The 14,408-nt window shown below is 48.2% G+C and overlaps 1 protein-coding gene across 1 annotated transcript; it reads left to right on the top strand.

Moving 5' to 3' along the window:
• Positions 1 to 1,521: 1,521 nt before the first annotated feature.
• On the top strand, positions 1,522 to 14,408 carry CHRNB3 (cholinergic receptor nicotinic beta 3 subunit). The gene is made up of 6 exons (XM_009492980.2): positions 1,522 to 1,564; positions 5,888 to 6,039; positions 6,883 to 6,927; positions 11,753 to 11,862; positions 12,087 to 12,969; positions 14,274 to 14,408. Exons 1-6 carry the CDS (start codon positions 1,522 to 1,524, stop codon positions 14,406 to 14,408), a joined length of 1,368 nt encoding a protein of 455 aa, XP_009491255.1.

Consider the following 14,408-nt stretch of genomic DNA (forward strand, 5'->3'; position numbering starts at 1 on the left):
TGTCAATGGGCAAAGGCTGAGCTGCTGCCCGTGGCCTGCCCTGGAGCTACGTATGAGGCAGGCTGCAACTCCACAGCAGCACAAGTAAGGTGGTAGGACACTACAAGAAGGTTACTTGTAGCAGCAATGTGACATTGAACCACACTGAAATGACATCTTTTTCTTTACAGGAAGCTGAATAATCTGATAAGGTTACAGCTGGCAGTTATCAATTCTCTGTGAGGACCTTAGATAAGGCAAATCTGAATCACATAGCTTATGACTGTACCAAAATCTGGGCCACTGCAAGAAATGGACCCAGCTGTTGCTGAAAATAACAGGCTTCCCATATAAAAGTCAGCAAGCAATTAAATTCTTCTAGGTTACGAATGTGTATCAGTGGATGAAGACAAACTGAGGGTATGCAAATAGCCATGAATGGTTTTGTTTGCAGCAAATGTGTGGGATTACTGTGCCAGCACAGAGACAGAAAGAATAGCCAGAAAGAATAAATCAAAGCAGGAAGAGTTTCAGATCTGTGTGCAAACTGAAAGAATTTTGCACCACTCTTCCTTGAATGTGAAAAATTCAGGGAAAAAACTCCTCTTTGGAAAGAGGTGGCAAAGTGACTTTCATTTGGGAAGAAAACCAAGAAGATCCTGAGATCCCTTGGCAGAGGAGCAGCAGGGGGACAGGAAAAGAGGAACCTGCATCCCTTTTGATATCTGCAATTTCTGGTGGCTTCTGAAAGAAGCCCTGTCAAGGTGTTGCTGGCGAGGAGTGACATCTACAGAGGAACTGGCTAAATAATCAAAAGCCCCATCACTCTCATTGCTAAACACAAGGCCCTGGGGCAACATACTCTTGTTTAGACATGCCAATAGATAGTACTGTGCAAGTATTTCTGTGCTGTTGTCTGTGATGTTTTGTGCATGAATGATGAGATATAAATTTAGCAACCAGTCCTGTTTTCCCACCTATATCTTACTGTTTTTTTCCTCCCCAAATCCATGCTATAGCTATAAAACAGCAAGCGTAATATGAAAAATGAAGAAGCTAAGTTATGTCTTTAGGGAGGCTGCCTCTTTTATTAGACCAACCCATACAGCTGAAGCAAACAGACAATATTTCAGGCATGTGATCTATCTTTGGGTCTGATCTGCAGCCTGTTTTTTTCCCCAGCTGTAGCTGGCAGCAAAATAAAAGACATTTCTCCTCCTCAGAAACCTTGCCTCACTTCTACTCATAGATTGCAGTGTCTATAGCCACTCAAATGCCACCACAAAAAAATCAGTCAGAGTTTAGGACCCAGAGCCCTGTTTCAGGCTTATGGGATGTGACAGCTGACTGAAAATCAATGAAGTGTGATTTACGGAGCGTCATAATGAGGCAAGATAAGGCTTGAGAGGTGCTGTCTTGCCTTGCAGACTCAATTGTCCGCCTTGATTTTTAACTAGATTGTTTTAGTTCCCTACTAGGATGAGACCAATTTGCTCATGAAAACAAAAGATCAGTTTTAAAGGAAAAGCCACGGTGGTGCCCATGCTTTGCCTAGTGCTCTTTGCGCTGTGTCTGAGCCACTCAGGTAAGTGCGATTTCTTCTTCCAAGACAAGCTGCGGATGTTCAAGATTTTTTTTCTGCTGGCCAGTTAGCCGCTGCTTACTGGGACAAGGTAGATGCCAGCTTCCCTTGGTCCTCTTCTTAACAGTGTCTGACTAGCAAAAGAGGGCTGTATGAGCTGCTGCCGAGCTACAGCCAGTTCGGCAACAAGGTGTTAATAACTGGGGTGGGGGTGGTCGCTGGGTAGAAGTTAAAAAATTCCTAAGCTTGACTCTCACTGCTAAAGGGAGTTACAGGAGAATCTCCATCACCAGGAGGAAAACTGAAATGCCTCAGGCGAGCTGATGAAAGGCTAAGTGTCCTGTCTGTATTTCTCGGGGTGTTTGCATGCTTGTCTAGCAGACTCCTGCGCCTGTGGGGAACTGCTCCTGGCACAGACCACAGAGAGAAACAGGAACTGGGGGACAGGGGAGATGGCAAACACTGCTTGGTTACTTGTATGCGTGGTAACCTGCCAGGGAGCTCCCCAAATTTTGCCTTCTCTGTTGCACCATATGGTAAATTCAGGGATGCATCCGTCCTATAGCTGCTTCTCTGCTTTTTCAAGGCAATGCTACTTTGTTCAGTGTTTTCTCCATGGCTTTATCTAACTTAGTCATCAGACGGGGCTTGATCAAAGGAGCTGTTAGGCTACTTTTTCCACTTGATATGTCTTCCTTCTCATTAAAAACTTCTGCTTTTAAACTGTCCTCCTGCAAGTACTGAGGCTGTCTTATAAGGGCATCTTGTTCCTTCTGGCTTTCTTCTTTGTGAGACTTTGCAAGTCTTTTTCACTCTTTTCTATGGCTTCCCCAGCAGCTAAGAATCAAAACATCCAGCCCCCAAAACAGCTTTACCACCTCTCTGCTATGCCCTCTTGGAACATTAGGGCCCTTGAATTTCATGTGAGGTACGGGATGTGAAATGGCACCATTTTCCTATGAGGGAGTTCATACACAGCCATGGACACTGTGCCACTGGGGTGTGTGCTTGTGTATGTATGTGAGAGGAATTATACTCAAATAAACCCAGAGCAACATATTCCAGCATTAAGACAAAGCTGGTCTTGATCCTGCATGTTTTGGGGTTGTGGATTTTTTCTATTCAATGGCTTTCCCATTAAATTTCCTATGAGCCTCCCAAAGGGAAAGCAAAAGGGATAGGAGTTGGGGTCCCTGCAGAGACACTTACGTGTCAGGGGATTGGACCACTGAGGTTGTGGGTAGTGAGGGGGAAGAAATATGCTCTTTCTGTTCCTTTGGTTGTGGATGCAATGCCTGCCTGGCATGTTTGGGCAGGCAATCCAATTTCCTAGGACAGACCCCAGACTCTGTCGCCTGTTTGCTGTGGTGGAGCTAGGGTTAGCCCTGGTGTGAGAGTAAACCCTGGAGCAAGCAGAAGGGGTGTTTGTGGTTTCCTAGTTGGTAATAGCAGACCTCAAAGGCTTATGACAAAGCGGCAAAACACAGGGTGGCCACAGAGGCTGTTATAAAACTGTAGTGACAGCTGCATGAGCCCATCCCTGGCTGTGGTGCAGAGCAGGTGGAAGGAACGTGAAAGCTCCTTCTGACCAGCTGGCCTCCACCTCCACAGGGTTTGGTAACCCCACCACAACTGCATATCCAACAACAGAGGACAAGCACAGCCTGTGCTAGAACATCTGACAGTAAAGTAATTGTTACCCTGTGAGTCGCAATCATTAGGCTGCAGCATTTACAGCTTCTCAAAGAGGAATGGGCATTTGCTGTGGCTGGAAGTGGAGGATGACAGTGCTACTTGGACCTTGAGCTATCCTGAGAGAATCCAGACTGCATTAGGGAACAGTTTTGCCCAATGGGAAGTTCTGGCATGGGAGCACATTTTTGCTTCAGGCAGTCCTTCAGCTGTGCCGCTTCCTGCCAGGCCTCCTCCTGCCCACGGCCTCATATAGCCCCTGCCGCTGGAGAGGAGGCTGCAGGGCCTGCCTCACCCAGGAGATGGGCAGCGGCTGCTGGGGGAAGAGGACACAGACAGGGATAGTGGTCTGTGGTCATGTCCTTTCCTCCGTGCACGTGGCAGAGCATTACCCTCTTGTCCTGGTTTTAGCTGGGATAGAGTTAATTTCCTTCCTAGTAGCTGCTGCAGCGATGTGGTTTGGATTTAGTATGAGAATAATGTTGATAACACACTGATGTTTTAGTTGTTGTTAAGTAGTGCTTACACTAGTCAAGGACTTTTTCAGCTTCCTATGCAGGTGCACAAGAAACTGGGAGGGGGCAACAGCCAAGATAGTTGATCCAAAGTGACCAAAGGGATATTCCATACCATATGACATCATGCTCGGTATATAAACTGGGAATGAGTAGCAGAAGCACCCCATTGTGACTGGCCCAGAGGCTCCGTGCATCCTTGGCATAGATTACCTCAGGAGAGGGTATTTCAAGGACCCAAAAGGGTACCGGTGGGCTTTTGGTATAGCTGTCTTGGAGACAGAGGAAATTAAACAGCTGTCCAGCTTGCCCAGTCTCTCGAAGGACTCTTCTGTTGTGGGGTTGCTGAGGGTTGAAGAACAACAGGTGCTGATCGCTGCTTGGGAACTGGCTGGGTATCGGTCAGCAGGTGGTGAACAATTGCACTGTGCATCACTTTGGGTTTTTTATTATTATTATTATTTTCCCTTCCTTTTCTGTCCTATTAAACTGTCTTTATCTCAGCCCATGAATTTTACTTTTTTTTCCTGATTCTCTCCCCCAGGGGAGAGTGAGCAAATGGCTGTGTGGTGTTTAGCTGCCTGCCGGGTTAAACCACAACACCTCTGCCTCTGTTTTTCTCTCTAGAGGGGCTGCTGGGCTCAGATGCCCTTTCCTCTCTCCCCATGGCACAGGGACCCTGCTGGGGGCTGCCTTACCTCTGATGTTTGCTGCACAGCGTGAGTCCCTCAGCTGTGCCCCCCTGCCAGGGCTCCCCCACTGCCTGGTCTTCGCATGGTCCCTCAGCTGTGACCCTCTGCCTGCAGACCCCTCCTGCACCTGATGGCTGGCAACCCAGGCACAGGCGTCCTGCTCACAGTGGGCCTGGTAGGGCACAGGTGGTGAGGGGACAATCTGGGTCCTGGGCAGCACCCTGTGAGGTCCCCTTTGACTGCTGGCACAGCAATATTGGCTGTGACCCCTGGCACGGGGCTGATCAGCACGAGCCCCTTTTTCCTCCATAGTGCCTTTGAAGAGAGGTGAAATCCTTCTCATCCCTGGGTGCTGTGTGTGTGCACAAGGGAAGAGGTGGCGGTCATGTCAGAACCTCAGCATCATGGAAAGTGGGGCTGGCATTTGGGAAAGGATCGAGGGTCTGAACTGTCCTTCCCCTTTCATGGTAGCAGGGGGTAGGGGGAGTGTTGGTGGCAGGGACTGGGAGAGTCCCAAGTCTTGCAGGTACAGACCATGATGGCTCTGTGCTTGGTGGTGGGAAGACCTGGCCCTGGCTGCATCATCCAGCTCCTCCTGCTGCCAGATGAGCATCTTTTGCTTTTTGCTCCACCAATGCTGTTGCCCACCCAACTCACTCCCTGACCGGGAGAATTCAGCTTTCTCAACTATTTGCTGCTATCCTTTGGTTAACTCCAGGAGGAAGATTCCTTTCCAAGTGCTGCATGAGGCTCCTTCACATCTGGCTTACAGGCCCTGTAGCTTCCAGTGAGGAAATCCCACCACCCCGATCCTTGTGCAGGGCAGTCTCTGCCTCAGAGAGGCCATAGAAACTGACCAAGTGCAAGTGAAATCCCTCGGCCCTGAAATGCCCACAGTGTATTGCTGCTGTTTTCTAGCTGCAAGCCAGCCACCCAGGGATTGCCCCACAGTGACCAGATTTCCCCTGTGGCCCCAGCTCTCTGTTGTACACAACAGGTATCTGAAAAAACAGACTTCTTTCTCAGGGTGTCATTTATCAGGTTGGATATTTATGACACAAGAGTGAAAGAGAGCACCTGATGCTCTGAGCCTGTGGGTCTTCCAAAGAATAATAAACAAGAAAGACTGGGCAAGTACATTGACTCAAGGCAAAAAAGCCACAGAAGACAGAAACCTAGTACAAACTCATCGCTGCTCTGGGCTGATGATTTTTCTTTTTGTGAGTTGGGTTTGGGCTGCTTTGCCTTCCCCTCCCCTCGCCTTGGCTCTGCTGAGAGTCCGTGCATCTGAATTCCTACAGGTTTTACTGACAAGAGCTGCTCAGAGGTGAATTTGTCTCACATCACTGCTCTGCCTTACTTCTTCAGGTCACACCATTCTCCATGTCTGCTTTCCAGCATGACCCCACTCTGTTGCTCTCTTCCAGATGTGACTGCCTTCAGTTCAATTGCTGAAAATGAGGATGCGCTCCTCAAGCACCTATTTCAAGGCTATCAGAAATGGGTCCGCCCTGTGGAAAACTCCAACGACACCATCAAAGTCCTTTTTGGATTAAAGATATCACAGCTTGTGGATGTGGTAAGTGTTGTGCTGGGCTTGGTAAAACATCCCTTCCTTTATAGACAGTTGTGCATCCACCTGTGAGGGCTGCTGATACTGTTGGCTTTTGCCTCCTGACACATGAAATGCAAAGTGGTGATCAGGCAACGAAATGCTGAGTGTGATGCGGTGCTGGTGACATGACCTCCTGCTCCACACACAGCATGGGCCATAAGACTTGTTTGTTTTGCAGCAAACCTGAAGGCCCTTTTTTCCCTGCTCTTCTCTGGGAATAAGGCCTCATTGCATCAGGCATTAATCAAACAGCCCATGCCAGACAGTCCTTGGTGCCTATGTTTGCAATTTAATGACAAGGCAGCTACAGGACGGGGTTGAGCAAAAGTAGAGCTGGTTGGACATTGTTCACTCTAAGCAAGCTTGTTTCCAGGCCAAAGGCAGCTCGCATCTTGACCCAGCTGGCCACTCAGAGGCAAAACTGGCAATCCCATGTTTTTGCCCATGTGGAAAGTTTCCCTTCCCTTTCCCCTCCATCACTGCAATCCACAGTGGAATTTGCACAGGGCTCAGTCATACCTACACAACAGGGTGCTCCTTGCATCCCCCGGCCCCTGGCAATGACCCCTTATGCTGTGGAAGGCAGACTCTAGTTTTGTGCTTTATTTACATATTCAGGACAATGTTTCAGCTTGTATATTCCCAAACTCACTCCAGGCTGAGCAATGTGGGGAGGTGAGCCATCCATGGGGAAACAGAACCGTAGGGATCGCCTCTGCTCGGCACAGGGTTGGACTCAGCAGCCATAGGGTCTGTTTCTGCTGTCTGTTTTGGTATTGCAATCCTCTCTACCTTGTATCACCCTAGGATGAGAAGAATCAGCTGATGACAACCAATGTGTGGCTGAAGCAGGTAAATTAGACCAAATCAGATCTTCCTTTTCAGCGCGGGGCTGCTGAGCTGAGCATCCATCCCAGCCTGCCGCCCACCCACCATCCATCCTTCCGTGATGCCTAGGTGGCCAGACAAAAACAGCACCATGTTACCTTGCCTGAAGTTTTTACTTTACTCCTCTCACTTCAGCAAATGCATAAAGGGGCAGAAAGGTAGGCAGGTGGACCTTTAGAAAATAGGGTACCCCCTTCTCCTGGCCTGCACCCCAACTGAGCACTCAAGCCAGGTGTATTTCAGGGAAGCAACATCTGATGCTGCAGAAGCTGTCCCTGGGATGCTGTGTGTGCTCTGAGGGACTATCCTGTCTCAGACTTAGAGGTCTCTCTTGCCTGAGCTAAGAGTGGTGCCTTGGATAGATTTCTTCTTCAGCATAAGTAAAGAGGAAAAAAACACCAACATGTTACCCTCCCACAAATTAAAATCTGTGGCAAATTAATCAGATGTCTCTAATATAATGACTTCTGGAAGTGATGAATAATTTATACAAATGGGGGAAAGGTACAAATTGAACTGTTAGGTCTCCTTTCTTCTTCTCCTGAAGAACACTGCATTTGGTTTAGATTACATTGCACCAGGTTATTGACCTTGTGAAAATTATTTTAAGTCTCAGCCATGTGAGTATCTATAAACGTGTCAGCTGATCCTAGGCAGAGGACATAAACCCAGGCTGTACTTGAAATGATGCCACGGGAAGTGGCTCCCAGGGGTCGGTGTGCTGGTGGAGGAGAAATGCAGCTCAGTTTTTGTTCTGAGTCTGGTACCTGTAGTGCTGCAGTGAGTGTGAGCTTCTGGGTGGACCAGGATCCCTAAAAGCTGTATGGACATTATATGCAAAGATGGTCTCTCCCTTTAAGAGGGAGAAGCTCAGACTTCCCCTTACTGCAGGGAGGACAGGAATTTCCCCTTTTGCTGCGGAAATCTGCCACTGATCTGAATCCAGCTGCCAAGAACCTGCCCTGAAAGAGCTGCGGTGTCACATTTTCCCCACCTTCAGCAGCAATTGCAGAGTCCCTCGTGCGCATAGGGCCAGATCTTGGCTTCCTTGCTCTGTTTGAGTAGCCACTTGGGCAGACAGCAGAGCCCTCCTACAAAGGTAACCCCTTGCCCCCACTCTGTCCTCTCCCCATTCCAACCCTCTCTCCTTGTAGGCTGCAGCACCCACGTCCCCCTGCATGTCCAAGCCCTGCAGCCTGCAGGTGTGAAATCAACCCACTTCACCGTCCTTATTCTCTCCGTTCCTGCAGAAAGATTTTACAGCCTTTTGCAGCATTTGACAGAATATTCCTGGGTCTGACTGTCTCCTTCTTCTTACGGAAGACTTGGCTGCTTGCTCCATCCAGGACAGCAAAGTCTCCTATGTCCTGGGGCAGCCTTCATCCCTCTGGCTGGGTGACATCTTCATCCAGGTTACAGTGACTGCAGAAGAGAGGGGCCTGAAGTATTGACTTATATTAACAGGCCAAATGCAAGTTCAGGCTGCTCAAGGGCATTAGGCCTGCGATGCTAATGCAGACAGATACCTACCAATCCTCTCTCCACTGCTGCAAGAACCTGTGTGGAGACATTTTGGGTTAGCCCATCCATGCTGAGCAACCTGTTTGTATTGCAGCATTGACCTCCCTAGAGTCATAGCCTGGAGCCTGTGTCACCACTCCTGCTGTGGGAAATCAGGTTCTGCTGCAGGTTACACAAACATGCTGCAGGAGGTAGGGACATGCCACCATCCACTCATTGCCGCTCAGGTGGGGGAGGATGAGGATGAGCGGGAAGCCATTTTATCTGATCTTTCTGTCTCATGCTGTGGCTAAAAGAAGGACCTACCCAGGAGTCTGCACTGTAGACATGCTGATTTCTCTGAAGGCCTTTGGAGGCTGTGCTCAGATTTTAGCCAGGGCAGCTCTCTAGGGTAAGTCAGCACTTGTGATTTTCAGAATTGCTGAGCTGGGCTCTCACTATTTGTTACCATTTCTAATACCCCTTCTCCATCTGAGGGGCTGAGAACATCAAGGCCCAAATGAAATTCAAAGGAAGCAGAAAATAAGTGAGACACAGGCTCTGACTTTCACACATGCAGATGCCCCCAGGAGATCAGGCTGAGCACTAAATACCTGTGGCCTGAGCCAGGTGTCCTCCTTTGGGAGTCATGCATTCCCGTAGGCTTAGTGTGAATTGGTCCCATGTGCAATCCAGTGCCTGGGGGATTATTAGAGGCATAAGAACAACAGCTAGGAAAAGGTCCATAAAACTAAGCAGGATTAAAGTAATACTTTCTTTTGGGTAGGGAAAAGTGAAAAACACTAAAACAAACCAGAACTCTCTAATGACACAGACCCTGTCCTTCTGCAGGAGCTGGGAAGGTCAGGGAAGTCTGGTCCTCACCCTGGGTGTGTGAGGTTGAGGGGGGATCACAATCATAATTTGTCTGCAAAAGTCTGGCTTTTCTTAGGTGAAAAGCTTAAATCCAAGGGTTTCCTTTTTTTTTTTTTTTACCTCAAACATCCAGATGCTCAGGATGGTGGGACTTCATGATGTGCATGCAGGTAGACACATAAGGTGCAAAGGAGTTTTTAGTGGTTGCTAAGAAAGCACCTGGGTTTGGGCAAGCTATGGAGTGTACTAGCAAGGGTCGAGCGTCTGGGTCCAGTGTTTCTTGGTCCACTTGCTGTGGGTTAAGCACTTGAGTAACAGCCCAGAGATGGGAATTTGGCAGAAATGGAGGAAGAGGAGAGCAATGGGAGGGCCTGGAGCAGCTTAGAAGAACGGGAAAAGAGAGGAAAGGGCCCTTTGCATCTGCTGCTACAGTTCATGTCAGCATAGCCCATAGGGAGATTCCTGTTTTAAACTGCTCATCTTCAAAGTCTGCACACAATCTATTTTCTGCTCTAGTAAGAAGACACGCAACAATTTGCCTCGCAGACATGAAAGAGCACTTTAGCTGGGAGAGGAATCAATGCAGGGCAGGAGGGAGGGAGGAGTATTGCAGATGCAGCAAATAACCCAGGCCAAGGGGCTGCTTCAATTCAACTCCAGAGGGATGATTTTGTCTCCAGGTGGCTCACAGGGTATTTGCTTCTGTTGTGTTAGTGCAGCCTATGAGCTGACTGTGTTGGTTGCTGCTGTCAGCCCTGACTATCCCCTTGCACAGCAGGTATGTTTCCAGCCTAAGCCCCCTTGCACCTATTACAGGAGGTGCCCAGGATACAGGTGAGTCTGTGACCACCCAACAGCCCAGGGCACTGGAAATGTCAGGTAGATACCAACCCACAGAGAAAAGTTCATGCTAAAAGTGGTGTGCTCTGTCCTTCCTGCTGAGGCTAAGAGCAGCAATGACCCCTCTTCTCTTTCCACACCTGAACAGCTCCTATGCCTCCTTCAGCAGCAGGAAGAGACAGGGGTGGAGGGCTGTGCCTGATAGCTGATGCCAGCCATTTAGGCAGTTCAGAGGGTGGGTCCATATCTCTTCTGGTGCAGGTAGTGGAGCCATTAATCCTGCCATGATACCACCCTGGGCAACTGCCTCCTTTGCTTGTGCCTTGGGCCAGATTTTAGGAGGGGTCTACCACCACCTACCCATGACCTTGGGCCCCATCCCTTCCCTGCACCTGGAGGAGGATGATGCTTGTTCTCACTGTCTGTTTAGGTCTCTACTGAGGCTCTGGGTTGCTGTCACACTGTAAAGGACTGCAATAACAAGTGTCTGTAGGTATAGTTGTGAAAAGCATGTGGGATCGAAGTAGTAAGAGGAGAACAATATGGTGGGAGAAGAAGCAGAGAATGTTGCTTTTTGGTTCATCCTTAAGTCATGGATGAAATTGCCCAGAGCAGGCTGAGGCCCCCACATCCCTGGGGAGCTCTTAGTGCTGGAGCTTAATGGAAAGTGGTTCATCTTCCGCTTCTTGGTATTGACCTCAGTCTACAGCTCTTGCTTCCTCTTGCTGCTATTCCCATGGGCAAGTGAAAACTCCCATCAATAATGAACAGGGATCAGAGAGCTGCTTTTCCACTGCATCTCTGTGGAAATCTCCAGGTTGCTGGCGTCCTTTGCTAGGATCTCCCCATCTGAAAAACAAAAAGAGGAGGGAAAAATTATTCTGCAGTTCAGCATGCTGAAAATGGACAGGACTGCCCCTGCTTTTGCTTTTTTAGTCTTATCTCTTCAGGATTGTAACCAAATGCTTTACAATAGCATTTGTAATTGTACTATTTTTCCTGCGATAGCGTGCAGGTCCTTCTGATGAAAGAACAATGATTTGGTTTGCAAGGACAGTGTACAGATATTAGGTGTTGTATTCCGTTCACTGAAAAAAGCCTGGTCTCCACTAAAGAGTAATTAAAGGCCACCTCTCTGTCACTTGGGTAGAAGTAGCCATGCCATCTGGCTCCTCTATGGGGTCAGTGCCAGCTAAAAACACCATGGGCTGGTTCTCAGAGGGAGGAAGAGGTGTGATACCCAAGGGAAGTGGCTCTGTCCTTCTGGACTACCCTCAGGTGGGCTGGGCAGGGTGGTGAGTGAAATGAGAGTCAAGTGCTCTCCTGGAGTGCCTGCCTTGAGGTTGTCTGCAAAGGGATGGGTTGCTGGGGCCCACCTGTGGCTGAAGGGGCAGTGTTTGTGGGGATTGACATCTCCCAGATGTGCCTGCCTGGCATCCTCTCTGCAGCTGAGCAGTCTTGCACCAAGTTCTGCCATTGTGCTGTGCAATGCAGTCCCTCTAAGGCAGGTGGTGGGAGGAGGAATGAGGCTGTTGTATATGAGTGGGCAGAGGACTCTGCTGGCTTATTACAGGAATGGATTGACCACAAGCTCTCCTGGAATCCAGAGGAATACGGTGGGATCACCGCCATTCGCATCCCCTCTGAGTCCCTGTGGCTTCCCGACATTGTTTTGTTTGAAAAGTGAGTAGCATGGCTCCTTGCTCCAGGCTTAGGTCAGAGCTTGGGCAAGGCATGTCAGCCACCGTGAAGCTTGCATGTGCTGTCAGAAGGCTGCTTCTTTAGGCAATATGAATGTTGGCTTCCCTTGTCTACAGGCGATGGGTAGAAAGCAGAGCTGTGAGGGGGTAGGACCGGGGCAAACATAGTCCTGAACTTGGTACTGTTTTTTCCTGTCCAACTACCAGTGCTGATGGACGTTTTGAAGGATCCCTGATGACGAAAGCCATAGTGAAGTACAATGGAGTGGTGACCTGGACTCCACCGGCCAGTTATAAGAGCTCCTGCACAATGGACGTGACCTTCTTCCCCTTTGACAGGCAGAACTGCTCCATGAAGTTTGGGTCGTGGACATATGATGGCAGTATGGTGGACTTGATTTTAGTGGATGAAAATGTAGACAGAAAAGACTTCTTTGATAATGGGGAGTGGGAGATCTTGAATGCCAAAGGTATGAAAGGTAACAGGAAGGATGGGCTGTACTCTTACCCATTTGTCACTTACTCCTTTGTGTTAAGACGCCTTCCACTGTTTTACACTCTTTTCTTAATAATCCCTTGCCTGGGATTGTCTTTTCTAACTGTCCTGGTGTTTTACCTGCCTTCAGATGAAGGAGAGAAGCTTTCATTGTCTACATCAGTTCTAGTCTCCCTCACTGTTTTCCTTTTAGTGATTGAAGAAATAATCCCTTCTTCTTCCAAAGTCATCCCTCTGATCGGTGAGTATCTGCTGTTCATCATGATTTTTGTGACCCTCTCTATCATCGTGACTGTGTTCGTTATCAACGTCCACCACCGCTCCTCAGCAACTTACCATCCCATGGCTCCCTGGGTTAAAAGACTCTTCCTCCAGAAGTTGCCTCGGCTGCTCTGTATGAAGGGCCATGTAGATCGTTACTCCTTCTCAGAGACTGAAGAAAAGGAAACCACCTTGAAATCAAAGCTCCCAGGCAAGCAGAAACACAAGCAAGCAAAAGATGGAGAGAAAATTGTTATTGCTTTTCTGGAAAAGGCAGCTGACTCCATTCGATACATTTCCAGGCATGTTAAAAAGGAGCATTTCATCAGACAGGTAGGTGAAGGGAGGGCAAGGAGGGATCACAGTTTCCTTGAGAGCAATGGCTTCCAAGCTCTCTTCTACTTGCCTTTCCCTTTGCCTCTTCCTCCTGCTCTCATCTGAGACATGTCCTGAGAGCTTCCCTTGCTTAATAAATAATATATTTTTTGGGAAAATGCATTGCTTCAAGGAGAACTGTATTGTGCTGTAAGAGCCTGTGCTCTTCACAGATGCAAGAGGCCACAGCAGTCTCTCCTGGAGGAATTGCTGCTTTGGGATTATTTGAATAACCTTGTCCTGCTTAAGTTGGGGATAGACGTGAACCTGGAAAAACTCTGAACTCTCACATGCTCTGAAAGCGTATCGTTCACAACGCTTATAGCCAGGCTTCATGGCAGTTGCTAGGTCTGAGTCCTGGCCTCCCAGTGACTATACACAGTGTAGCTGCCTAGCTGCCCTACGGAGTTGGAGGTCTTCTAGATTTTCACTAACATCAGTTCAGATTAGTCCCTACCTACCATCTTCCTCCTCCTCCCAACAATCCATGTCGCTATTAAAATGGCAAATTACTGTGCACATAAACAATGCAACTCATGCAAGGGTGGAACAGCAGAGCTATGCACCTAGCAGCATAGGGAAAGAGAAAAACTTCTGTTAGCACCCTCCTAGCAAAAGCCAGGGCTTTGTTCAAACTGTGCTGAGAGGACTTCAGCAGAAAGATGAACAGTAAATCAAACATGCAGTATGTGAGCATATACTGTCCATGACTGAAGCCTTCTGTCTGAAGCTGAAATAATTTTTAATAAAAAAGGTCCCCTGAATTGCTGTTATAATAGCATCTCTGTGTGTGCAGGGTGGTGCTAGTACTCACAATGCAAAATCCCCCTCCTGAATGCACATAATCTGAGCCAACAGAGCACTTAAGCAAACACAAGCCAATGGGACCACTTGTACTGGAAGCAACATCTGCGTCAAAAGCACTGTTCTAGAGCCCAGTCCTGGCACTTCTGTGAAAAGAAACCCAGTTCATTGTAAAGCCATCTTCAAGCTTGATTCTGTAAACTTTCATATGTGCACTTAGCTAAAAGCTTTTGCACAGGCTGAAAGAAGACTGATCACCATGTGCATAAAACTATGGAATTGTTTTGGTGACTCACAACTATCACCTGGAAAGGTGATCCATGTCAGTTTTAGGATAGAGCACACTACAAACTTCTAATTTAAAAAAAAAGATTTTTGGAGCTGAAATATATGTAACAGTATCAACAAAGTACTGGGCTCATTACTGTTTCTGTTTGTTCTCTCTCTCTCCTTCCCAGGTTGTCCAAGACTGGAAATTTGTAGCTCAAGTTCTGGATCGGATTTTCCTGTGGTTATTTCTGGTGGTGTCAGTGATGGGTTCAGTTCTCATCTTTACCCCTGCATTACAGATGTGGCTGAACAGCACTTTGTAG

Source organism: Pelecanus crispus, chromosome Z (assembly GCF_030463565.1).
Source record: "Pelecanus crispus isolate bPelCri1 chromosome Z, bPelCri1.pri, whole genome shotgun sequence".
Classification (NCBI taxonomy): domain Eukaryota; kingdom Metazoa; phylum Chordata; class Aves; order Pelecaniformes; family Pelecanidae; genus Pelecanus; species Pelecanus crispus.